General features: G+C 49.7%; 1 protein-coding gene across 2 annotated transcripts in view; it reads left to right on the plus strand.

Moving 5' to 3' along the window:
- Positions 1–334: 334 nt before the first annotated feature.
- ASCC2 (activating signal cointegrator 1 complex subunit 2) overlaps positions 335–25947 on the plus strand; it is a 39802-nt gene continuing 14189 nt past the window's right edge. Inside the window, exons 1-12 of one of the 2 annotated variants that reach the window (XM_055080605.1) lie at positions 335–440; positions 4408–4506; positions 10436–10594; positions 10960–11130; positions 12095–12224; positions 17084–17151; positions 18065–18190; positions 19687–19790; positions 23600–23674; positions 24124–24231; positions 24483–24551; positions 24777–24851. In XM_055080605.1, coding sequence (XP_054936580.1) covers positions 4426–4506; positions 10436–10594; positions 10960–11130; positions 12095–12224; positions 17084–17151; positions 18065–18190; positions 19687–19790; positions 23600–23674; positions 24124–24231; positions 24483–24551; positions 24777–24851 — 1166 coding nt within the window. In that variant the 5' untranslated portion in view covers positions 335–440; positions 4408–4425. Of the gene's footprint in view, positions 441–4407; positions 4507–10435; positions 10595–10959; positions 11131–12094; positions 12225–17083; positions 17152–18064; positions 18191–18242; positions 18313–19677; positions 19791–23599; positions 23675–24123; positions 24232–24482; positions 24552–24776; positions 24852–25947 lie in introns of those variants that run through there. The other variant, XM_028480405.2, reaches the window with a different exon arrangement.

Below are 25947 nucleotides of genomic sequence, written 5' to 3' on the forward strand. Positions count from 1 at the left end.
CTGACACAGCTTGCAGCATTCAGCTGTAGAATTCCTCCTGGACTTGAGATTATGACTGAGTAGGTTAAGGAAGGAGGTGGAAGCCTGGGATCCTAAGAACCCAGGTACCATACTTGCTTTTTCCAAGAGGTAGAACCATACCTGCTCTCCGCCCACCTTCCATTCTCTCTGCAAAAGCAAGAAGGGAGCTAAGGGGGAACAGGGAGCGTGGTTTCAGCCAGGTTGTTCCTTATGGGGGCAGAGTCTTGCGGCTGGGGGCGTGGCCCCGGGCCCGGCTTCCAGTCGGCAGTTGGCTTCGGGGGCGGGGCCGGGCCGAGGCTTCCTGTCTGCGCCTGCGGAATCGCAGTTTGACCCCGGAAGTGCCGGTGCTGTGGGAGCTGTCATCGTGGACCGCGGCGGCTGTGCGGCGGCGATACAGCGCCGGCAGTGGAGCCGCGGAGGTGAGTGCGTGGCTGGGCCCTGCCGGATGTGGGGCATCGGGCCTGGGAAGGGCCGCAGCCGTGCCTTACGCGGCCTCGGGCCTCCCTGCCTACACGGCGGGGCCAAGGGTTACGCTGCCCCAGGGGCAGCGAGTCGTCCCGTTCCTCCTACCCCTCCACCGCCCCCCGCCCAATTAGGCCGCCAGAGCTTAGAGTCTCGGATTCGAGGATCGGCCCGAGAGTGACCTTGGCTTTGGAGGAGTCACGATCCTCCCACTTCACCCCGAACTTCAGTTTCCTCAGCGTTCATTAATTCGTTCAACAAATATATGTCCAGCGCCTTCTATGTGCCGGGCACAGATCTAGGCACTGGGGATATAAACAGAGCAAGACAGACAAGGCTCCCACCCTCATGGAGCTTACAGTCTAATGGGCGGAGACAGTCAACGACAAATGCGCTAGGTAATTAAAGATATGACAGTAACTAGGGGAGTGAATACTTTAGATAGGGCAGTCTGGTAAGGTCTCTGAGAAGAGTAATATTGAATTGAGACCAGAAGGGTGAAGACAGAAACTGAGGCAGCAGTATCCCTGGGGATGCTCCCAGGACTTATTGAAATTGGTCAATATGGGGCCCTTTCCTAATTTTTGGCATCTACTGCCCTGCTTGGCACTGAGGATGCATTGTTGGGGCACAGATATCATCATGATCATTGTCTTTATCCTTTTGGAACTTAGAGTCCAGTCGTTGCCTAGTTAATTTCTACTCATACTTGAGATGAAAACTCAAAACTTCCTTGACATCCTCTCTCCCTCAAGTTAGTTCTCTCTGTTAAATGCTGTCGTAGTCCCAAGGGCCTTACCTGCATAGCATACTTACGGTGTTGAGTTTTACTTGTTTGTATGGCTGTCTGATTCATATCTGTCTTAACCATCAAGACTGTAAACTCTGTGAAGGGCAGAATCAGGTCTGTTACTTGCCCTCCTTAGGATTCTCCAGGCAGGCTTCGATGCCTGGTACATAGTAGGTACTCAAAAACTCTTTGAATTGCCTATTAACACAGTTAATTAACACAGTTTTTGCTCTCCAGTGGTTCAGAGAAGGCCTCTCCTGCACCAGGTTATTATCTTCTCTTTCTGATGGTGTCTCTCCTCTACTTAAATGACGCCTCACTGCCTTCAAATGAAAGGCCAAAATCTTCAGCATAGCATTTGAGGCTCTTTTTAAAATGTCTCCATCTTTCCTATCCAACCTCTTCTCTCCACTTCTGTCACCCCCTCTCTGACCTTGTGTTTTCAGCCATCCCAAATGTCTCCCTCTTCCTTCAAAGCCACAGGCTCTGAGCCTTTACTCATGCTTGCTCTTTGCTTGGAATGTCCTTCCTTTTCATCTTTTCTTCCTATCCTTCAACAGCCAGGTTGTAAGTCATCTTCTCGGTGACATCCTTCCTTTCTCTGCTGTGCTTGTTCTGGAAATTTGCAGTTACAGCTGTAACTACACGGAATGATAGTCATTTCCATGCCCAGGACCCAGAATGTATTCAGTTAGTGTTTGTCGAGTAACTGAGGAAGCCCAAAGTGCTCTGCTTATGATTGGGACTCGACTAATAACAAGAAGTGAACTTTACTGAGTGCTTATTATGTGCCAAGTACTATCCTGATGACTTAGTACTGGTTACTTCTCATGTCAACCCTGAGAGCTTATGAGATTATGTACTGTTATCATCCCAATTTTACAGATGAGGAAATCAAGGCTTAGAGAAGTTAAGGAACTGTCTCTAGGTCTCAACATGGGTAGGATGGAGCCAGGATTTGAACCCAGGCTGTAGAACTATAAACTTCTCTTTCAACCATCACACCAGCCTGGGTCTGAACTACCCTTACAGGCACTGGCTTGTAGGAGTAGATTTCTTCCAAAAGCAGGTGCTGTCTCTACCTGTCTAGGCCTGAACTATGGGGCCTAGAATTATAAGGGTGGAGAGCCGCCTCCTCCTTATGACTCTTTCCCCACCCTAGGTCCCCACACTGGACACTCCCACTACTGTCTTTGGAAGGTGAGTATGGAAAGGACTGGGCTTGTGACTTCTGCACTGGTGAACCAACCACTGATGTTTCCAGCTGCCTTCCCAGCATCGCTGAGGGGTTAGAAAAGAAGTATTATTAGCATATTCAGCACAAGAGACCCAGGTGCCCAGGCACAAGAGCTGGGCTTCAGTTTCAACTTGGCCACTCATGTATTTACCTGAGCAAATCAGGGCCCCTCTTTGGACATCTGAGCATAATAATCCTTGTCGTTCTTATCTGGGTTATTGCAAAAGGCTAATAAGATAGTAACTTGATTGGAAGTAATGTATATACAACAGATGGTGTTATCTACATTTTGCAAAGGTGAAAGATGAAAGCTCAGACACGGGAACCATGTGTCTGATCCACTATCCAATGAGATCCTAGAGCTGGAACAAGCCTCGAGGACTAGACAGACTGGACCTCTCTCTTTGCATCCCATGTGAAGATGGATATCTTCACAGTCTTTAAAGCAGCCCCTGAACCAAGGTTCCTTGTATACCAAGCTGCTTCCTACCTCCTTACCTTTGCTCCTGCCGTTTCCTCTGCTTGGGACACCCTTCTTCCCTGGCCAGTCTCCACTCTCAAGACTCAACTCAGGCTCTCCTGAGCCTTCAGGCACTCCTCTAGAAATGCTTCTGCGACAGCCACAGCCCTCACCAGCTCAAGTGCACTAGACTCAGTACAGCGGATGGTTAAGAGCCAGCCTGCTTCACCAGCCACTAACTCTGAGACCTAGGGCAAGTTTCTTATCTTCTCCAAGCCCCTGTTACCTCAGTGATAAAATGAAGGTAATAATAGTACCAACCTTAGAGTTGTTACGAGCATTAATACATGTAAAGCAACTTAAGGTGTATAAAGCGAATTCATGCTGAGAAAAGCACTGAGAAGAGCACCAGCACATGAGAAGCATGTTTCAGCTGCTGCTATTGTCATTATTATTATTGGATCAGAAGCTCCCCCAGGGCAGAGACCCTGCTTTATCAGTCTTCATAACACCAGGGCCAGGCCTAATATCTGAGATCTGGGACTCCAGTAACTCATGGCTGACCGTGCCCCTCAGCTCCTCTGTGAGGGTTCAGGAGGTGATGATTTCCTCATCCCAGCCTTGATATGTCTTCATGTCGTCATTGAGACTGTGCTGGCCTTTTGTGGCATGTCTGAGGCCTGAGTCACTTCTGTGCCATGATTCAGCCAATACACATGTCCTTCCGCAGGTCAGGCCAAGTTGTATTGAGAAAAGAGCGTTGGATGGAAAGACGAGACGTGGTGTCTGCTGCTCACTCTGAGGCCAGTTTGTGCCTCTCTAGAAAGGAGCTCGCTCTGGCAGTTTTCTGTGAATTCTGTTGACCTCCCTAGTCCTCCTGTTTATCCGTGTCCTTCTTCCCTGAAGCTTAGAAAGGTTGTAAACTCTTAACTCCCTCTGCAAGTGAAGAAAGGCCCATGGCTCCAACCACCAAAAGACTTAAAATCTGGTTAGAGTGGTAAGAAAAGTATCCTCATATTCAATTGTTCATGAAATATTTGATGAAGCCACCTCTGTATCAGGCCTATGCTTGTCACAGGAAAGGTAGCAAGAGAAGGTGAGCCCAGGTACTGTCTTCACAGAGTTCACAGGCCAAGGAGGGCACAGACCTGGAGCCATAATAAAGATAATCTAGGTACTTTTAACCAGTACTTCTCAGATCGGGTGGGAATATATCAGGAGTTACCTGGGGAGTGTTTTCCTCCTCAGCTGATAACTGCTGCTTTAGGCAAAAAAGTCACTTTGGTCTAGATTAGTAGGTACAGGAACCAGGCCTTTGAAGCCTTTGAGGCCAGAGGTTGAAGCTTCTCTCCTGGCTCTGGGATCAGCCCCAAAGCAGGCCCCTGCCCCCAGGAGCCTCTGTGTCTGCTGTCTTCTTCCCATCCATATTCCTTTCAGGAGGGTCAATGCAGCACAATGCCAGCTCTGCCCCTGGACCAACTCCAGATCACCCACAAGGACCTGAAGACAGGGAAGCTGAGGACTTCACCAGCGCTGGTGAGCCGGTGCCTTGAGGCCGTTCAGCCTGATATTATCATTCTTGCAATTTCAGAAGCAAAAAGTAAATTCCTTCTTTATCTGTTCTAGAATGACCCAAGGGCCACAGTCTGTAATTCAGTAGTCGGGACGCTATTAGGTCCTTCCAGGCCCAGCGTAGAAGTTTCCTTTCCGAGCAGCATGAATTTGAGTGGTATTTTCCATGTCACCACCCCACACCTTGCCTGCAAAGCATTTCATTTTGAATCAAAGTCTGATGACAGTACTGACTCAGCCTGAGCTGGCCTAGCAGTGGGGCTGGCCCAAAGCTGGGTCTGGGGATTGGACCCTGTGGGAGATGCTCAGGTTTCGGATGGGCCTTTTTCAGAGCTGTCCCAGCTGCTATCCACTTTGGCGGGGCACACTGATTTCAGAGGTCAGTTCTGAACGGGCTGAGAAGCACCACACACAGACCTGGCAGGGCTTGTGAGACTGAAAATTAAGGAGGCTATGAGCATGCCGATTACCAGCTGCGGGGAGAGATTAGAGCCACAGAGAGGTGCCAGGGTGCTGGAGAAGGAGACAGACGCGGGGACTGGAGTCCCCATACCCCCTTGCTGTTTTCCCAAGAATATGAGCTTACTTGAACAAGGTGGGAGGAAGTATTTTCTGAGAGCTTGAGTAAAATTGTGGGAAACAAGAGCTTGGTGTTTTATTTCCTGCTTTCTGGATGGCTTCCTATTATTTCCTAACTACTCTCTAATAATAGTACTTAATATTTATAGAGGGGACTTCCCTGGTGGCTCAGTGGTTAAGAATCCGCCTGCCAATGCAGGGGACACGGGTTCGAGCCCTGGTTGGGGAAGATTCCACATGCCGCGGAGTAACTAAGCTCGTGTGCCGCAACTACTGAGCCTGTGCTCTAGAGCCCGCGAGCCACAACTACTGAGCCCAAATGCCTAGAGCCTGTGCTCCACAACAAGAGAAGCCACTGCAATGAGAAGCCCGTGCACAAAGAGGAGCCCCTGCTTGCCACAACTAGAGAAAGCCCATGCACAGCAACGAAGACCCAATGTAGCCATAAATAAATAAATAAAAATTTAAAAATTAAATTTTAATAAAATTTTAATTTTAATAAAAATTTAAAAATATATATATACATTTATAGACCACTCGCTCTTGGGCCAAACCTTTCACCTTTCGGATTATCTCATGTAAGCCGAACCACAGCCCTCTGAGTAGGCATTTTGGTTGTACCCATTTTACAGATGAGGAAACTAAAAGTTCAGGGTCATAAAACTGGAAAATTAGGGGAGCCAGGATGGGAATACAGCTAGGCTGCCCCTAGAGTGCATACCCTTAACCTTTCTGCTATAAAACCTCTTGTTTCTTTTTTATAACTTTTTTTTAATCAAAGTAGAGTCGATGTCCAACATTATATGTTTCAGATATATAACATAGTGATTCACAATTTTAAAGGTTATATTCCATTTATAGTTATTATAAAATGTTGGCTGTGTTCCCTGTGTTGTGCACTATATCCTTGTATTCATAATCTTTTTATGTAAGGGGGTTATTGATCAGAAAATCGAGAACTCTTCTGTCCAATATGTTAGCTGTTCACCACGTGTGGTGGTTGAGCTATTGAAATTGTGGCTAGTTCAACTGAGGAACTGGATTTTTAATTTAGTTTTAGTTCATTTAAGTTAAAATAGTCCCATGTGGTAAGAGCCTACTGTATTGGCCAGCACGGACCAGGTCTAGAGCAGTTCTGTCACTGCAGAGGTTCTGTTGGTCGGCGCTGGTGGAGACGGGTTCCTTGGGTCTGATTTCCCACCTCAGTCCTTCCCCGTGTACTGGACACCTGGGCTGCTAGACTGTGGACTCCATGGGAGCAGGGACTGGGCCCTTCCCTTTGTTCTGGTTTTCCAGTGCCAGGCACGTAGTAGCTCTCAGGAGACATTCAGTAAATGAGTCAAGGACCCTAGCCACGCTTTGTGACAGGCACTGGAGCTACAAAGAGAAAAGACGAGGTTCCTGCCCTTGAGGGGAGAAAGCAGACTGGTAGTTCTCTGCAGCATGATCAGGATATGATGGAAGGAAGTCCAGGTTGCTGACCCAGACCAGCGGGGTGTATGGGTACGGGGAGGTCTTAGGGTCGTGGGAGAGCACACACTGCCAGGGACTTCTTCCAGAAAGAGGGGGATCCTGAACTGGGTATTGAAGGTTGAATAAGCACTAGCCGGGCAGAGCAATGGGAGGAGGGTGGACCTGGCAGGAGGATCTGAGTCTATTGGCCTGGACTCCTGAGAGCCTGACTCCTACACCAACCACCTGGGGTGGAAGCAGAGTTAAGGAGCCCGGCTTTGTGTTTAATGTCACACAGACTTGGCCCTGTGACTTTGGGCAAGTTACTTAACGTCTCTAAGCCTCAGGATCCAAAAAAGGGTAACAGTAGAACCGGCCTTGTGGGGGTGGTTGTGAGGATTAAATGAGATGCCTGTGAATTAGCAGTGAACCTAGGACATAGTGAGCACTCAATGAAGACGGTGATGACAGCTGTGACAGTGACAGCGGCATTATGAATGAGGTGTAGGGTGGGAAGAGGGACGAGCTAAGGAAGACACAGCTGCTTGATTGAGGAGCAGTCTTTTGGTTGTGCTGCAGGCCACCAGAAGCTCCTGAAAGATTGTCCTCAGAGATGTACCCGCCCTGTATTTGTCTCTTTAGTCCCAACTTGGGAGAAGATCTCCAGCAAAGGGACAGCCATCAGGCTGCCTCTGCAGAGTGATAGCTGAAGCTAATGTTTATTGAGTAGTTACCGTGCAGATGCACATACTTACTATTGAAGATCCAAAAGAAATCAAGTCTTGGGCCAAAGTGAGTGAATGCGCTCTTGAGAAAGACAAGACTCATATAAGTGGAGCATTTGGAGAACAGTCCAAAATAGTTTCTTATCAAGATAAACAGAGCAGAAGTTTGATGGGCAGAGAATGTTCAGAAACTTCATGGAGCAAGTGGGACCTAAGCCAGGCCTGAAGAGTGGAAGATACAGTTGGAGCCTGCTGCTCCTTGCCCTGGAATCTTCCATGCCCCCTACTCTTTTTTTTTTTTTCTTTTTCGGCTGCACCATGCGGCATGTGGGATCTTAGTTCCCTGACCAGGGATCGAATCCATGCCCCCTGCACTGGGAGCATGGAGTCTTAACCACTGGACTGCCAGGGAAGTTCCCAGTGGCCCCTACTCTTGAGCGTGGCATGAAGGTCCTTCAGAGACCCTGGCAGGATCTGGTCCTTCATTACCTCCATGCATTCCTTTGTTCAATCAGCAAATGTATTTGGAGAGTCTGCTCTATGCCAGGCACTGTTCGAGGGGTTGGGACTGCTGTGGTGAGCAAGACTCAGACTCCCTCCAGAGACCTGCAGGGTAGTGGGGGAAAAGGAGAAGGCAGGCCCTCCCTTTTATATCACTTTATTGAGGTATCATTGGAGGACAATAAACTGCATGTATTTATTTAAACTATACGATTTGATTGGTTTTGACATCTGCATACACCCATGAAACCATCACCATAATCAAGATAATGAACATTTCTGGACTTCCATGGTGGTCCAGTGGTTAAGACTGCACTTCCACTGCAGGGGGCACGGGTTCGATCCCTGGCACCCCTGGTCGGGGAAGTTCTACATGCTATGTGGTGCAGCCAGAAGAAAAAAGATAATGAACATTTCTACTACTCCCAAAAGTGTCCTGGTGCCCCCCCTATAATCTGTCCCTTCCTCTGTCCCCTTCCACAGCAACCACGGACCTGCAAGCACTTCTGATACAGTTTAACAAGTGCTACAGTTGGGGAAGCACAGAGTGCAGGTGTCGGGGAGCCTGGGTGAAACCCCTAACCTAGTCAGGGTGGGACTTGGGAAACTTCCTGGAGGAGGTGAGGTCAGAGCTGGGGTGAGAAGGATGAGCAGTGAGACCAGGGTGACACGTGGTACCTTAGGTCATTTAGTAGGTCTGCAGTGTCAGGTTTGGTTCATATCCTGCCTCAGTTGCTTCCTTAGCCCTGTGACCTTGGCAAAGTTTCTGAATCTGACTGAGTCTTGGTTTCCTCCTCTGTAAAATGGGGAGAATACTGTCTCCCTTTGAAATAGTTGTAGGTAAAAAAGAAATGGGCTGGGGGACAGGCCTACTCAGCAGCCGGCACAGCGCAGATCCTCCATGAGTGATGGCTTTTATTATCCTTCCAGCATCTCTCCCTCCAAATCCATCTCCCACCACCTGGTGCAATCTGTGCCCCCTTTTTTTTTTAAATGGCCCATTTTTATGCCTCCATAAAAATACTGTGTTTTCCACCTAAAAATCCTTCTCATCCTCCAAGGGCCAGCTCAGATGCTGCCGGCCCTGGGAAGCGGCCCCTGGTCCTCCAGGCACAGTTAATCACCTGTTGCCCTCTCACAGTCCCTCTGCTGGGTTTGAGCTGTCTGTGTTGTGCTCATTTGATAGCTTAGATGTGCATCTTCCCCTCTGCAGAGTGGGCTCTGGAAGCACGTGGATGCCTTTCTTCATGTGCGCAGCAGGGTGCCAGTAAATGTGTAGGATTGTAGGGAGGTAGACTTTCAGGGGTGTGTGTATGTGTGTGTCTGTTGCGTGAGTGGGGTGAGTAGCCTGGCCTGAGAAGTGACCTAAGAGGTGAGATGTCAACAGACAAAGGCAGGAGGGGAACTCGAAAACCAAGGATATGAAATTAGGGCCTAGAGAGTAGTTTTGAACTTGTTTCAGGCAGCAGGATTCCTTTTGTATAAATTCTGATTTAAATGGGAAGGGTCCTGAAGACCCACCTGGCAGGTGACGCCCAAGGAATCCTGCGGGACTCAGACTCCACAGTTTGCAAACTTGCGTTAGGCAGTTGGGAGGTGTAGGTGGTTCTCGAGGAGACTGACCAATCAACTGTGGTTTTCCTGTCCCCCGTGGATTGACAGACCTGGAAGTGGGTGGATTGTGGTTGATAATAGCTGAGACGCAGCCCAGCCTTCTTCCTGTTATCACCTCCCCCCCAGAGAAAGCAGCCCTTATGTAGTCAGAGGAGAAAACTGAGCTCGTCTTCTCTTCTTTATGGTGAACAAAGTAAGATTTGTTCATGGCAAGGTAAGGGTTGGAAGAGAGAGCTTGTGATGCTAAGCTGAGACCTGCAATTACCTGATTAGCATCTTTTAAAAAAAAGTTGCTGAGGTTTTTTTCTGATTATACAAAGGGTATAGCACAGTGATATGTACAGTATGATACTCTTTGTGTCAGAAAGATGAAAATGGGTCCAAACAAATGCCTCATATGGGCACATTTTAATGTAAATACTTAGAAAAGGTCTGTGAGGATGCTCAGGGAATGGTGAGGGGTTACCTCTGGATTGACACAGGGGCTGGGGGTATGGGCCAGGCGACTCACCTTTCTGTACTATTGTGAGTTTTTGAAAGAAAAGATGCTCATGCCTCACTTGTATGGTTTAAAAAATAATTTTAAAAATAATACATGTTCTTTTTTTTAATGGGAAAATATAGTCAAGTCATAATCCCTTCCACTAGAGATAGCCACTGTTAGCTTTGGGGGGTTGCCCCCCCCCACACACACACACACTTTTTAAAAAAATCTGTACCAGTGTGTGAATGTGTTTTTATTTACTCCCCAAACTGGTTATATAAAATAGAGAGGTTTGTGTCCTGCTTCTTCTTCCCTTAACCTTTCCCCATGTCATTAAATATTCTCCAAAAAACATGGTGTTTAATGCCCGCCTGGTGTTCCCTGGCTGCAACCAAGCCCCCTCTGTCAGAGACACTCAGTTCTTTATGCTTGAGGGTCACTGGTTGGAACAGCCCAGTGTTGTCATTGCTGTGGGTTGGCAAATGGGCCCTCACTGACTAACCTCTGCCACGTTAACACGTGGTTTTTGGATCCGTAGCACCCCGAGCAGAAGGCAGACCGGTATTTTGTGTTATACAAACCGCCCCCTAAAGACAACATTCCCGCCCTAGTGGAGGAGTACCTGGAACGCGCCACCTTCGTAGCCAATGACCTCGACTGGCTCCTGGCCCTGCCTCACGATAAATTCTGGTGCCAGGTAACATTCTATCAAAATTCACGCTAAGACAAAGCACATGACATGCCATTGGTTGGGTGCTGTTGTTTTTCTCTCCCAGGAGATGCTTTTTTTCTCTACTTCTTTCGCTGGATCCTTAACAGCAAATTGTGGTTTGGATTGCTCTTACTTGTATCACAGTCTTAATGATGTTTACACAACGCCTTCCAACACGTCATTTTTAGAAACTCGTGTTTAGCCCTCGGCTCATTTATACCTCTTCGGTCCCTTGGGGTTGGAGTGTTTGCCACAGGCCAGGGCTGATGGGCCGTGAGCCCTGCACAGTCCACCCACAGGCCCTTGGGCCTCAGTGACGAGCCCTTGCTGTCCTCTGTCGCCTGGCTTAGGTTGTCTTCGACGAGACTCTGCAGAAGTGCCTGGACTCCTACCTGCACTATGTCCCCCGAAAGTTTGACGAATGGGTGGCCCCGGCCCCTGAGGTCGTTGACATGGAGAAGCGCCTCCACCGAAGTGTTTTTCTCACCTTCCTTCGCATGTCCACTCACAAGGAATCCAAAGTAAGCCCCGGATCCCGTGACAGGTCACCACCGCCACCTGACACCTTTGTGCCAGGCTCTCACCCCTGGGAAGGAAGGCTCTGGAAGTATCATGTTTCTTCTGTCTCCCCTCTGCTTTTATTCCCACCATTGGGGAAGAAACCTGTGCCACCTCCCTTATCCTCTAAGTCACCGGGTCGCCTGCTTTACACCCAATGTTTTCATCGATGGGGAGCCGAGGGCCCTGTGCCAGGTGGCGCGTGACTGTGCCCTCCTTGTGCGTCAGAGGACGAAAACATTGATTCTGAGTTTTTAGAGGAACTCGTGTGTGCTTTTTAAAAACCTTTACTTTTTTCCCCCTGATTTTAAAAATAATAATGCTGTCTCTAAACAACTCAAACATAACAGAAATATTTTGTAGATAATGAAAGTCATTCACAAAATTCCCTCCCCTCAAAATGACCACTGTCAAGGTGCATGTTCCTTCAGGAAACTTTTTTCCTTTCAATGTGTGTGTGTGCGTGCATATTTATTTTAAAAATAATATCTTGCTTTTTTGTTTTTTTAACTTGTTATCATGGAAATTTTCAAATATACACAAAAGTATAATGACTCCCACGTACCCATTACCTGGGTTCAACAGGTATCGACATCTTGTTTGCTCCCTCCCCCTGAGTTTTCTGTTTTTCTTGGAGTGTTTTAAACAATTCCAGACATCATTGTGATTTACACATAAATATTTTAGAATGATTCCCCAGCTGATGGTTTTATAGTGAGCTTTTGCTTCTGTTTACATTAAGATGAAGTGTGACCACTGCTCTAGGTTAGTCCACGAGGCTCAGACATATCCGCGGTGTGGACAGAGCTTCTTCTGTTAGCCAGGCCCCTGCTGATGGACCTGAAGGTTGTTTCTTGTGAGCTTGCTATTACCCTGCAATGCACATGTTTTTGGAAAGTCTCTCATCCTTTCGGCACTGTTCCTTAGGATCACTTCATTTCCCCCTCTGCTTTTGGAGAAATCCTCTACAACAACTTCCTGTTTGACATCCCAAAGATACTGGACCTCTGTGTGCTCTTTGGAAAAGGCAACTCCCTGCTGTTGCAGAAGATGATAGGTGAGTAGGGCCTGTGGCCTGGGGGTGGCAGGGTGGGGGGGCACAGAGATGGCCCCCACATTCCAAAGGCGGGCGCCCGGATGAGCACAGGGGGATTCAGAGCAGCAGCAGCGGGTGGTGCTTGGAAATGTCTTAGTGGACGTGTGTGTCAACTCTGAAAGAAGTGACTAAGTGGCGGTGGGGGAGTGGAGACAAAAATGGGCATCACGCAGCTGCTCCAGGATCTTGGAGTCCTAGCATTAGGCCACGTGTCAAACAGTCGAAGGAGTCGGGGAGTTTGCTTCGGCAATGAGAGTAAGAACGGTGGCGACAGCTAACGGTTATTTGAGCGCTCACTGGCGACTCTGCCGACGCTCCTCATATGTCATCTCAGTTGATCCTCCCAGTCGCCCTGTGATGTCAGTGGTGTCATCATCCCCATTTACAGTTAAGGAAAGTGAGGTTAAATGTAAGGGACTTGCCTGAGAGGCCGTGACTAATGAGTGGCCAGGCTGGGATTTATGTCACTTGGGCCTGACACTCAAGCTCTCGCCCTTGGCCACTCCCTGCCTCAGGGGTGATGGGGCTGCCTCAGAAATGTCGAGATTTCCATTGCTGCTGAGAACAGATGGGGGCAGAGTTCAGGGAGGACCCTTTGGGGTTGTGAAGGGAACAGACATCAGCAGTTGGGTCCCATCAGGAGGCCATGGGATGGAAGGTTCACTCAGAGGCGGAAGCTTTGTTAGGAAGTTACAGAGGGAACAGTGCTGCAGTGGACTCGTCTTTGAATAGCCACTCATGGCGTTGGACTGGCACGGAGAGCTACTCACCCTGGACACCCCTGTCAGCACTCCTCACCCTGAGATTGTAGGATAGAGACTTCCAAATGCCCAGTTACAGAGCTTAGTTATCCCTAGAAATGTCTTCTTCCCTTCCTTCCTTCCTCCCCCCGCCGCAATAATAAAGGTAATATATGTTAATTTAGAAAATTTTGAAAGAATATAAAGTGTAAAGAAACAGGAAAGCAATTACTAAATTCCTGCAACCAGAGACAATGATTTGGTGATTATTCCCTTCTAGTCTTTTCTCTTTGTATTTTTTTTAAAACATATTAGAGCATAATGTGTATGAAATTTCACATCCAACTTTTTCATTGGAACGACCTCTGGTTTCTCATTCAAATCTAATTATTGCCTGATCATCAGTGAATTTCTTTTATTTTCCCCAGGAAAGACCCTTAATAATTATACTCTAGACAGAGGTTGGGGTGAGTGCACAAAAGCAGGCACGATTAGTTAGAGAAACAATTATTAGGCCGGTTTGGTTGGAGTGGAGCATTCTGGGAGGGCAGCTCAAGAGCCAGGGGAGGAAGCTGGGGCCAGATCAAGGAGGGCTCCATGCCAGGCTTTGGCACTTGGGGAGCAGTATCACTTGGTGGCTAAGAAGGCAGGTTCTAGAGTTGACCTGCCCAATCCACAGCTCTAGTCCCGGCTATGTCACATTGACCAAGTCAGTTAGCCACTCTAAGCCTGAGTTTTCTCACTTGAAGAAAGGGAAGACCAACTTGTAGGATGGTTGTGGGGATTAAATATGAGGTGGTGCTCAGCACAGAGCCTGGCACGTTACAGGCACTTGGTAAGTACGAGCTCTTACTTTGATGAGGCTGTGGGAGCCTCTAGGAGCTTGGAGCAGGGTGGGGAGCCATCTGGCGACAAGGTTAATCTGGCAGCGTGCAGGTGGGGAGGGTGGTGACGGGAGGCCATGGAGGGGGGCCAGGGCTTCAGTGTGGGTTTGAAGGTGAGAGCCTGCTTGGGCTGCTGGGGCAGAAAAGGACACATCTGGGAGTAAAGCGGGGCTTAGTGAGGTCAGCTGGAAGGAGGAGTCTTAACGACTCTGGAGAAAACGTGAGGTGGGGTAGCGGGTTGTAAGTGGAGGCAAGGGCAGCATTAGGTCCGTGGGCTGTAGACGTCTGTGAGGGTCCAGACAGAGATGCTGTCTGGCTGCATTTCCAGACAAGCGAGGGTGGTGTGAGAGAGCTCCGCCTGTTGCCGGGGTTCCTAATCTTTTGGGTCACTGACTCCTTTGAGAATCAGATGAAAGCTTGTCTCCAGGAAAATGTCCCCCCTCATAGAGTTTGAGCTGTTTTAGAATATTCTCATCCCCAGATTGAGAACCCTAAACTGGCTTATTAAGCAGAGCCCTTTCTTTGGCTCACAGAGGCTGGTTCACAGAAAAGAGGGCAGGATCAGGCATCAGGACCTTTTCCACACCCTTCAACACTGCGCGTGCGTGCGCGCGCGCGCACACACACACACACACACACACACACACACACACACACACACACACACACACACACGCTAGCTCTCTTTCCAACCCTTGAGCAGAAGACACGAGACACAGCAAGGGGCACCCTCCGCTTTCTCCACCACAGAAGCTCTTGAGCAAAGCTGACAAAGGAGACAAGTGGGGAGCAAGGGAACTGGCCAACTGTCCTTTGGGCAGAAGCCCAGTCCTTGCCCTGTCCCTGCCTCCTGCTTTTTTTTCAACCTTAAGGCTGGTGTTGTGAATCAGCAAGTGTAATTGTGAAAGCAGGGCCCTTCAGTTAGACTCTCTTGGAGCTGCTTTGCCAGAGCAGGAGTATATGAGGCCTTCGCCCTGTGGAGGACAGCACTGATCTCTTTGGCAATACCTTGCATCCACCCTGGGTTTCTGAACTGCTTCAGTCTGAGAAGGGATATTTCAAAGGAGGCCATTGCTGTCCCTTCTTTTTAAATTATTTCTTTAAGAGATCAAAAGTCAGATCTTCAATGTCATTGGAATCAGATAAAGGAGAAGAAGGAGACTCCAAAGACCCCAAGGGTAGATTGTGAAATGTGATCTATTTTGATGCTTATAAAATATCCCTGTTACTCAGGCCTAAGCATGGGAAGGATTATGAAAGAGTGCCTTCCCCTGTTCCCGGTGGTCCAGGAGTGGTGAGGACCACTGTGTGGCCTGGGAATTATGGGAGGAGACCTGCTCCTGATGCCTGGGTCAGGAGACTCAGGAGAGGATGACATCTGCCTTATGGTGGACTTAGCTCTGGGAGGTCACTGCAGGCAGAGAGAGGGGACAGGGCTCCTTGTGTGAGGTTGAGGATGGTGTGAGGGAAGAATGCAATTCGAGGGATGGGAAGAGGGTGGCCGGAGATGCCAGCAGAAGCCAGATCTTACAGGCCCTTCGTGCTGTGGTCAGGAGTTCAAACTTGCCCTTGAGGATATTGCTAGGAGGGTTTTATGAGGAAGAGCAGAGGTTGGTGGGGAGACAGCTCAGTCACTCCCCGCCTGTCAGGAGCAGGTGGGCACAGATGGTCAGGGAGTACCTTCACTGGTTGAGGGGTCAGATGGGAGGTGCTGAGGAAGCTCCTGCTGGTAAAACTCAGCTTTCTGGAATCAAGGAATGAAGCGGCCTCCAGGAAGGTGTTTACAGAAAGTCCAGCCACCTAGTGACTCACTTACTCACCCAGCCCCATCTGGCCTTTGATCTGATTCATTTTCAAATCCTCCAGGATAGGGTGAGGGCTGCAGGGTTTTCATTAAGGCAACCGAGGACAGACCTGCCCAAAGACATAGGACACCTAGAGGTCAGAGCACCCTGACAGTCAGCCAGCCTTAGGTCCTGGGATTGTAGTGGGATGAGGAACCCAGGCCTCTTCCTTTTTTTTCTTTTTTTGTACATTTTTTTTCTTTTTTCTTTTTTTTTTTTTAATTTATTTATTTTTATTTATTTATTTATTTTTTTGGCTGTGTTGGGTCTTCGTTGCTGTGCGCAGGCTTTCTCTAGTTGTGGCAAGCGGGGGCCACTCTTTGTTGCGGTGCGTGGGCTTCTCTTGCTGCGGAGCACAGGCTTTAGAGCACTTGGGCTTCAGTAGATGTGGTGCGTGGGCTCAGTAGTTGTGGCTCGTGGGCTCTAGAGCACAGGCTCAGTAGTTGTGGCACATGGACTTTGTTGCTCCATGGCATGTGGGATCTTCCCGGACCAGGGCTCGAACCCGTGTTCCCTGCATTGGCAGGCAGATTCTTAAACACTGCGCCACCAGGGAAGCCCCAGGCCTCTTCTTAAGGGCAGTGGCATTTTGCATCATCATGTCCCCCAGCTAGCTGTGATCCTCCTTCCCTCTCCCCTTCCCCCACCCATTTGGGCAACCAGGACACTCGGTTTCTGTTCCAGTTACCATATACTCTAACCTCCGCACTCACAGCAGCAGCACTTGGAGTATAGTGAACACTTGGAGAGGGGCTTCATTTGATAGGAATAAGTACAAATGTGTGTAAATCTATCTCCAGGTCCTTGGCAGGCCTCTCACCTTGGAGTAGGGATTAGAATGGCTAGCAGATTCAAAAGCAGAGGGTAAGAGAATTTCTAGAGATTTCTCCCTAGAATCTCCTCACATTACTAGAGGCGTGGCCTGGCAAGACTCCTGGATTGCGGCACCCAGGTTTCTTGAGCAGAGTGATCCTGTCTCCTAATTTTCCTGGATGACTAGCTCCCATTTACAAAGCCAGTGCTGTCATACAAAGCACAGTGCCCAAGTGTGATCATTCCCTGGGGATGGCAGGGTGAGCTGGTTTGACCAGGGAGGGTCTTTTACGTAATTCGCTAGGCAGAGGTGCTTAAAAGGTTAACTTGTACTGAGCAAGGTCCCTCCCTCACCCTGGGGAAGTTTCTAGGCTGTCCCAAAGCTCTGTGCCAGCGGGGCCCGGGGCCAGGACTGCTTTAGTGCAGGCAGGCTTAGGAAAGGGGAGAAAGGTCACAGAACATGCTGGCAACCATTTGTACTGTGTCCTCTCCACCCCTACTGTCTTTTCCCAATTCCTACCTTTCTCTTCTCTTTTCAGGAAACATCTTTCTCCAACAGCCAAGTTACTATAATGACCTGGATGAAACCATGCCCACCATCCTTCAGGTACTGACTGACTCTCAGCCCTGCCCAGGGGAGGCAGAGCCCTTCCCCTACCTGCGGATGTTCCTCAACTTTCCTGGAAGAGTCTGGGAGAAATCCCCCCAACCCGCCACCCCAGATACGCCTCCAGACTGTCTCTGTGTTGCACCCCTCACCTCGCTCCTTTGAATTCATCCTTTCCTCTCTTGAACAGGACTGAAATCTAAGGGCTGTCCAGCACTCATACAGAAAGAGCTTGGGGTGCATTTTGTTGTTGTTTGTCAACAGCCATCTACCTCTAAGGATACCCTTGTATGTTTCTCAAATCAGATGAAATAATGTTCATTGTAGAAAATTTGGAAAATTAAAAAAAAAAACAAAAAACCAGAAAGAGGGAGATTAATCTCCCTCCATAATCCCACCACCAAGAGATAACCACTGTTCACAGTAACTCTTAGAATTTTACTTTCCAGCATACTTAAAATATAGCACAATCAGTTAAATACTTACATGATTTTATGATGTGCTCTGTTTTCCCCTCACTGTTGATTTGTCTTTTATTTCAATATAGTTCCCATAAATCGCCATCTCCAGGGGATCCAAAAACACATGTTACTGACTGTAACTCTTAAATATTCATCACCATACACTTGTCCAGTCTATCCAGGTAATATCCACAGGATTTACATACATTTTGTCATTTTAATCCTCACCACAATCCTGCAAGAAGGATGCCTCCATTATTCCGCTTTGACACAGATTCCACTCTGACCCCGCTCTCTGAGAAGGTCACTGTCTCAGCTGGTGTCCCAGGAACACTGGCATATATTCTAAAGATTCCAAGGCAGTTTTCGGATCACCATTCCCTTGCTGCAGGATGGGGGTCCTAGCTGCTGGCTCGACGGGATGTGGGAGAGTCATCTCTTGTGTTTCACAGGTCTTCAGCAACATCCTCCAGCACTGTGGTTTGCAAGGGGACGGGGCCTGCGCCACGCCCCAGAAGCTTGAGGAGAGGGGCCGGCTGACCCCCAGTGACATGCCTCTCCTGGAATTAAAGGACGTCGTTCTCTACCTTTGTGATACCCGCACCACACCCTGGGCCTTTCCGGAGGGGACGGGGCCTGCGCCACGCCCCAGAAGCTTGAGGAGAGGGGCCGGCTGACCCCCAGCGACATGCCTCTCCTGGTGAGGTTGCCCTTCAGCCCAGCTTCTTTCTGGCCAGTAGAAGGCCCAGCAGCTTCTTCCCCTGCTCACAGCCCTTTACCCCAACTCCACAGGCAGCTGTTCCCGTCACACAGGTTTAGAGCGTTTCAGCAGGCCTTCTCTTTTCACTGGGAGCTTCATTTACGGAGTAGTGGAGGGAACAGGATGGAGGTTTAGTCTTCACATAGTCTTCACATAGTTTAGTCTTCACATAGTCTTCACATAGTTCAGGTGGACAGGTTCCTGGGTGCGTTATTCATTGAGCCTTTCATCCACCGCGCCGATTTGCGCGGAGGAGCCCCTAGCACGTGCCAGGCCCCAGGCTGGGCCGTGAAGGTGAGCAGTGAGCAGAAGCAGACATGGCGCCTGCTCTCATGGGTCAGAATCTAATGGGGATGACAGACAGGAGGTAAATGTTTAAGGAGGCTGGACGTGCGTCTGGCCCTGTGTTAAGCACCAGAGATAGAGGAGGAACGAAGCAGCTGTGAGCTGCCCTCCTGGAGCTTGCGATCTCGTGGGAGAACAGGCCTTAAACAAGTGTTTCAGAAAAGGGCACACCGAGTGCTGTGGGAGCAGGGCATGTTACCCCTCTGAACCGCAGAGAAGTCTCTACAGATAAGTCTCCTCATCTGTAAAATGGAGATCCCAGCCTGCTTGTTAGCGTCATCGTGAGAATGACGTGAGAATCAGCCTATGAGGACACACTCCCTGTTCTGTACAGGCACTTCAAACTCTAAGGAAAGTGGGGTGGGCTATTCTTGTCCTCACTGGGACGTACTTTCTGTGTGGGACCTCAGGCGCTGTCTTCAGATTCAGGGATGGGTTCTCCTTCAACTTCCAAGAGAGAATCGTATTAGCCCAGGGGACCTCCCTGGCGGTCCACTGGTTAAGACTTTGCCTTCCAGTGCAGGGGGTGCGTGTTCGATCCCTGGTTGGGGAGCTAAGATCCCACATATACCTTGCGGCCAAAAAACCAAAACAAAGCAGAAGCAATATTGTAACAAATTCAATAAAGACTTTTAAAATGGTACACATCAAAAAATATATATATATATTTAATTTTTTTTAAAAAGAGAGAGAGAGAGAGAATCGTATTAGCCCAGAGCTAGAAGTCACCCTAGAGATCCCCGGCTGTGCTTCTGTTGGAGCTACAGTAGCAAGACCCGAGGCTTGGGCTGAGCTCCCCAGATCGTGTTTCTAGAGATGGACAAGCCAGTCTTTGCTTGGGACCTCCAGCGTTAACCTGCCTGTTGGGGACCCCCGGCTTTGTCAGCTTTGTCTCAGACCCTCTACAGAGCTGTCCCTGGGGGCGGAGGAGAATAATGCAGTGTTTTCCTTTGGCGACAGGAATTAAAGGACATCGTTCTCTACCTTTGTGATACCTGCACCACACTCTGGGCCTTTCTGGATATCTTCCCTTTGGCTTGCCCAACCTTCCAGAAACACGACTTCTGTTACAGGTACAGAGGTAGTTCTGGCTGTTGAAGTCGAGGTTGGAGTTCACATCTTCGTTCAGCAAGTATTTATTGGGTGCTTAGGATGCACCAGGCCCTCTTCCAGCTACTGCCTGTGTGGAGGCTGCATTTGAGAAGCACTGCTATTTGGGGCTAAGAACAGGGGAGGGGAGGAAGAAAAACACCAACCCAAGAGTCGGGCAGTTTCAATTCAGTCCCATTTTGTTTCCGAGTCCTTGTCACAGGCAGGCACAGGGAGTGACAGATGATAAGGAGCGGGCTGAGGACTTCAGCCTCCAGCCCAGGGAAGAGCACACGTGAGGACGTGAGCAGATGTGCGCCCGTGTGGCGCCAGCTGTTGGGGCCGAATTATGAACACAGACGAGGGAGCAAAGTTCTATCTGGTGAAATAAGAGAAGGTTTCAGGGTGACCCTTAAATGAGGTCTTAAGAATGAACAGCAACCTTCCAGGCAGAGAACGGTGTCCATGGCCGGAAGGGCATTCAGGCTGGCGGAGTGAAGCCTGCGGAGGCCCAGCATGTGTTCCGGGGAGGACAGGGGAGTGGAGTGTGACACGAGGGGCGGGTGTGGGCGTGGGGAGCAGGCGACAACCAGAGTCGGCTCCAGGGAAGTCAGACTTGGTTTGATGTGTGCTGGCAGGGAGTGGGGCCTTTATTGTGCAGGCAGGAGGGAGGCCCTGGAGGCTTTTATCCAAAGAACTCATAGAAAGATCCTGCTGTGATGAAGAAAGATACCAAGGGGGATACGGGGCGGGGAGGGAGACCCTCTTTGCCCACTTAGCACCGTGGGCATCTGTTCCATGTACAGTGAGAAGGGGATGCGCGGAGGGTGGGCTGGTAACTGGCACACTGCCTGGCAATGGCAGAAGGTGGGGGTGGGCTGCCCTGTTCTCAGCGGCCTCTGGCTGTTCTTGCCAGGCATCTCTCCCTACCGTTTGCAGGAGCTTCTGGGAGCTGCCCAGCTCCATCCACCCAGCCCTCTGTCCATTCGGTCATTTGCTCACCCATTCAACAAAACATTTATCTAGCCCTGGCATGTGCCAGAGATGGCAGCTGGTGCCCTGAGCCTGCCTGGATCTCCTCAGCTCGTGAAAATCAGACATGAGGATTGATCAGCCTCCCGGAGAACGTTAGAATAAAGCACTGATCCACACTTTCCCCAAAAGGAAGGGGTTAGGATGGGACTCTTAAAAATGTTGTCACAGTTTTTAAAAGGTATCTTTTCTCATGGTAAATGTGACAAATGCTTGTAGGAACTTTGGGAAATCCCCAAAGGTAGGAAATGAAAATCACTATGAGAGATCATGCTGTTCTTAGACTTATTTTCACTCACCATAAGCATTTTCCCATTTTGTGAAAGCATCTTCCCAAACATGGCGCAGATGGCTTTGGAAAGGGTCTTTGGAGATGGGAGGGTCATTTCTGGAAGAGCTGACTTTCCTGTGAGGTACCCGTGTTGGCAGGGAAGCAGCTCCACCCTTCTCAAGATGAGGAGGAAGAAAAGAAAACACTCTTGACTGCGAGTGACCCTGCCTTTGGCAGTGACACTGCCTCTGACCCACAAACAGCCTGGGGCTGGCTCAGCCTGTTCCAACTGTGCTGGAGGCCAGGAACACCGCTGAGTGAAGCAGCCCCTCAGTCCCAGAGGGCTCTGGTCAAGGGGCTACCTCCCCAAACAGCTCTCTAGCTAATCTCTCTCAGAACAACCTTCTCCGTCCTCTTCTCTTTCTGTCCTTTAATTCTGTGAACGAATAATACATTCACATGGTTCAAAACTCAAAAAGTATAAAATACACATTGAAAAGCCTCCCTCTCCCCCTTCCCCAGTTCTGTTCCTCACACACAAGCATCGTGTTAGTTTTTTTTGTGGAATTTTCCAGAGATATGCATATAAATATGCACATATAAGCAAATATACACATTATAAATCTCCTGCCCTCTTTTTAATATTTAATATACTAGCATATTATGAGGACTGTATGTACTGTTTGCATTTTACTTTTAAATTTAATGTACATCTGTGCATAAAGCACCTTCAGTCTTTGGTATGGCTGGGTAGAATTCCGTTGTGTGGGACACCAGCCCCCAGAGATTTAGGTTTTTTCCAGCTGTTTGCTATTATAAAAAAATTGCCGTAAAGAATAACTTTACACACAGGTCATTATGTACCTCTTTACAAGTATATCTGAGAAATAAATTCCTAGAAGTAGAATTGTGGGAACAGATGGTATATGCATTTAAAATGTTCACAGATCTCGCCAAATCACCCTCTATAGGGGTTGTTTCAGTTAACCTTCCCACCAGCAGTGTATCCTGGCAACGCCTGACTCTGCTTGAGCCAAACTACCCTCTCTGTCGTCTTCTGGGTGCCATGCTGTGGGCCTCGAAAGGCCTGCCTCTTTGGGCCTGCTTACCCTCTGCTACGCACAGCACTGCACTAGGAAAAAGTTGTCAGCAGCCAGCCGATCGACAGACAGATGTTTACAGGGTGCCTGCTGCAGATTCAGCACTGTCCTAGGCACGTCAGCTGCATTTCTGGCTTTGGGAAGCTTAAGATGTTCAGAGATAGAATTACACCCCAGAAGAGAGGTAGCTGCATTTTAAGTTGTAAAAACACGATCTTCTGATTGCTGTGCATCTCGTTCCGGGGAGGAGTAATCACAGGGGTGAGCGTGATCAGGAAGCGTGTGGCTGGGAGGAAGAGTTTCTGTTTTTGCTTTTGTTGAAATTTTTATTGGAGTAGAGTTGATTTACAGTGTTGTGTTAGTTTCAGGTGTACAGCAAAGTGAATCACTTATACATACATATATGTATATATATATCTCCATTCTTTTTCAGATTCTTTTCCCATATATCAATAGTTTGCTACAGAATTTATTTATTTATTTATTTATTTTTGGCTGCATTGGGTCTTCATTGATGCATGCGGGCTTTCTCTAGTTGTGGTGAGCGGGGGCTACTCTTCGGTGGTGCGCGGGCTTCTCATTGCAGTGGCTTCTCTTGTAGAGCACAGGTTCTAGGCGCACGGGCTTCAGTAGTTGTGGCTCGCGGGCTCTAGAGCACAGGCTCAGTAGTTGTGGTGCACAGGCTTAGTTGCTCTGCGGCATGTCGGATCTTCCCAGACCAGGGATCGAACCCCTGTCCCCTGCATTGGCAGACAGATTCTTATCCACTGCGCCACCAGGGAAGCCCTGTTACAGAACATTGAGTAGAGCTCCCTGCGCTATACAGTAGGTTCTTATTAGTTATCTATTTTATATATAGTAGTGTGTATATGTTAATCCTAATCTCCTAATTTAGTGGATGGAGAGTTTAAATCTGAGTTGAGAAGGGGTGGCTGTGAGGTTGCTGAGGTGAGAAGCAGGGTTGGCTATACTGTACCAGATACGGGTGTACCAGAGAGGAGTTACACTTTTATGTCATAGGAGGTGGGGAGCTGCTGGCAGTTTTTGAGCAAGAAAAAAGTCACCTTGTATTTGTTCCTCAAGCCCCAGTGAGTCCTGGGTGGCCTTTTCATTGCTCTGTTAGAATGAGCCTATCTGGGCCTTGGTTTCCCATATGAATGGGGGAAGTAGCTCCAGGGCACTTCCCACGAGGCTCTTCCTAGGACCAGCCACTGTGGGACAATCTGGGGTGAACTTCAGGAAGAGCCAGGGTGGTCCCAGGAGAAAACTGTGGTGACAACTTGGGAGCAAGAAATAGGCCTTCCCACTCCCTTGAGTTTGCTTTGCTTTTTCTAATGAAGTGTGATATTTGTGAGCTAATCCAGCCTTTTACCCACGTGTGCCACCACAGGCTAGCTTCCTTTTACGAAATAGCAATTCCCGAACTGGAGTCTGCAATTAAGAAGAGGAGGCTTGAAGATAGCAAGTGAGGCGGGGACAAAACTAAGAGTATTGTTGTGGGGGAGAGAAGCCCCAGCTCGGGCCCTGCCCTACGTGGGCCTTGGCATCCCCATCTCTAAGTCAAGGGGGTGGGACCAAGGACCATGCGGATTTGGCTGGTGCCTCCCTACCTAATGGCCTCCTGGCCTCGGTATTGAAGCCTTTTCCCTTCCGCTGTTGCTCCAAGCTCTTATTGACCTGCTGGTTCCTGACCCCCATGTTTGAGCTGAGAAGTGGCCCTGGAACCAGCCGGCCTCTCAGAGCCTGTAGCCTTTTGCCAACTGCTGTCAACAGCGAACTGTGAGGCTTTCCCAGCCCCTGGGGGCGGGGGCGGGGGTTGGGGGGCAAGGGGCACCTGCAAATGCTGGGCAGAAGTTCCCTCGGTGCCTTTTTTGCCTCTCAAATCTACTTCTTTTTTCTCTGTGGCCTTCGAAGGCTGCTAGGTGATCTGTGGCAGAGGCTCTCCCATTCCAGGAAGAAGCTACTGGAGATTTTTCACATCCTCCTGAACCAGATCTGCCTTCTCCCAGTCCTAGAAAGCACGTACGCACTCGGGAGCCACTGCCCCACCCGGGTGGAAGAGCCCCCTCCCCAAGCCCAGCAGAGGCGTTTCCCTCACTTCATCTTGTCCCTCCCCTGCTCCAGGGTTGCTGAGCAAAGATGGGAAACTGAGAAAAATGCCTCTTTCCTCCAACTGGCTGGAGGCCTGGCAGAGGGGTGGAGTGAGCGGGCGAGGAAGGGAGCTGCAGATTGTGTGCATGGAATGAGCTCATCTTGCCTGTGTCCTGTTCCAGCTGTGACAACATTCAGGGCTTCATCGAAGAGTTCCTTCAGATCTTCAGCTCCTTGCTGCAGGAGAAGAGGTGAGTGTGTGGCTGAGCTGGGACGGGCCCGTGGCACTCCCACCAGCCCCAGGAGACCTTATGTAATAGAGCCCCTGCCATGTGCTCACCACGGTCTAAGCTTCTGGCATTTGTGGTTGGGCAGCAGACACGGGGAGTGGCCCGCAGCAAACCAGCTCCTGTGGCTCCAGCCCTTTCTTCCCCGACACCCTCTCCCCCCAACCCCCGCTGCGCTCTCTCTGGCAGGTTCCTCCGGGACTATGATGCGCTCTTCCCCGTGGCCGATGACATCAGCCTGTTGCAGCAGGCCTCGTCAGCCTTGTATCCTTCCACTGCAGCCCCTGGGACAGGCCTGGCCTGACCGGGTCAGACCCACAGGAGTGGAGGGACATTTGGCCCCAGAACACGCGGCCAGCCTTCCCTAGACGCCCGCCGAGGCCCCGGCCCCAGTCTCTGGAGGAAATGACTGCTCTGATCCTTGGGGCAAATACAGCCCTACTTACCCTAGTCTTTGCTGAGCATCTGGGCCTGTGTGACCAAGATGGACTCAGCCCTGCCCTTATGGACCTCACTGCAGGATGAGAGACAGATAATTAAATAGGCAGTTAGAGTGTCATATGGGAGAAATTCAGAATCAGGGGAAACCAAGGGGGCCTTCAACCCAGTAGAGCTTGGGGTGGGGGTGTCACACGGAAGTGAAATCCAAGTTGAGAACAGAGCAAGGAAGAGGAGGTGGCCAAACCCTGAATTAAGTGTTCCCAGGGGACAGCGGACAGAGCAGGCCTGTCTGAGGAGCCCACAGATGTTGTGTGCAGAGTGCAGAGGGCTGAGGGGAAGGGTCTAGCGGGAGGGGCTTTAGGCCATGGCAGATGAGCTGGGGCCAAGCAGACCTGCATGGCACAGGGATGGCCCTCACTGAGAAGTTTGGGGTCAGCCCTGCAAGTGCTGGGGAGCCATGGAAGGGTGTGAAGCAGAGGGTGACATTGTCAGTTTCATACTTTGGCTGGTGGGGGGTTGGGTTAGAAGTAGAGTGAGGGGGTCTAGGGCAACTCCCCAGCGTCTGGCTTGGCAATACCCTGGGTAGTGGAGAGGGAGGAGGGGCAGGAATGAGCAGGCCCAAGGGCCATTTTGGTGGCTGGGTAGGTTGCTCAGTCCTGTCTCAGGGACACCCTGTGGGCCCCCAGCCTTTGCAGAAAGCCCACAACTGGTTCAACAGGAAGCCCAGTGGTAGTGTCCCCACTGGGCGCTCCTCCTGGGGGTCAGTGCAGAGGAGGAGCTGCTGGATTGTCCAAATGCCATGTCCCAGGATGCTCTGCTGCCAGCCCCTGGCCCTGTCTTTACCCAGAGCTGCTTTCTGCTGAGTGGCAGGTACCGGGTTTTCAGGCTAGTGTGGCTGTGGTCTGCCTGGCCCATTTCC

Source organism: Physeter macrocephalus, chromosome 19, assembly GCF_002837175.3.
Source record: "Physeter macrocephalus isolate SW-GA chromosome 19, ASM283717v5, whole genome shotgun sequence".
Classification (NCBI taxonomy): Eukaryota; Metazoa; Chordata; class Mammalia; order Artiodactyla; family Physeteridae; genus Physeter; species Physeter macrocephalus.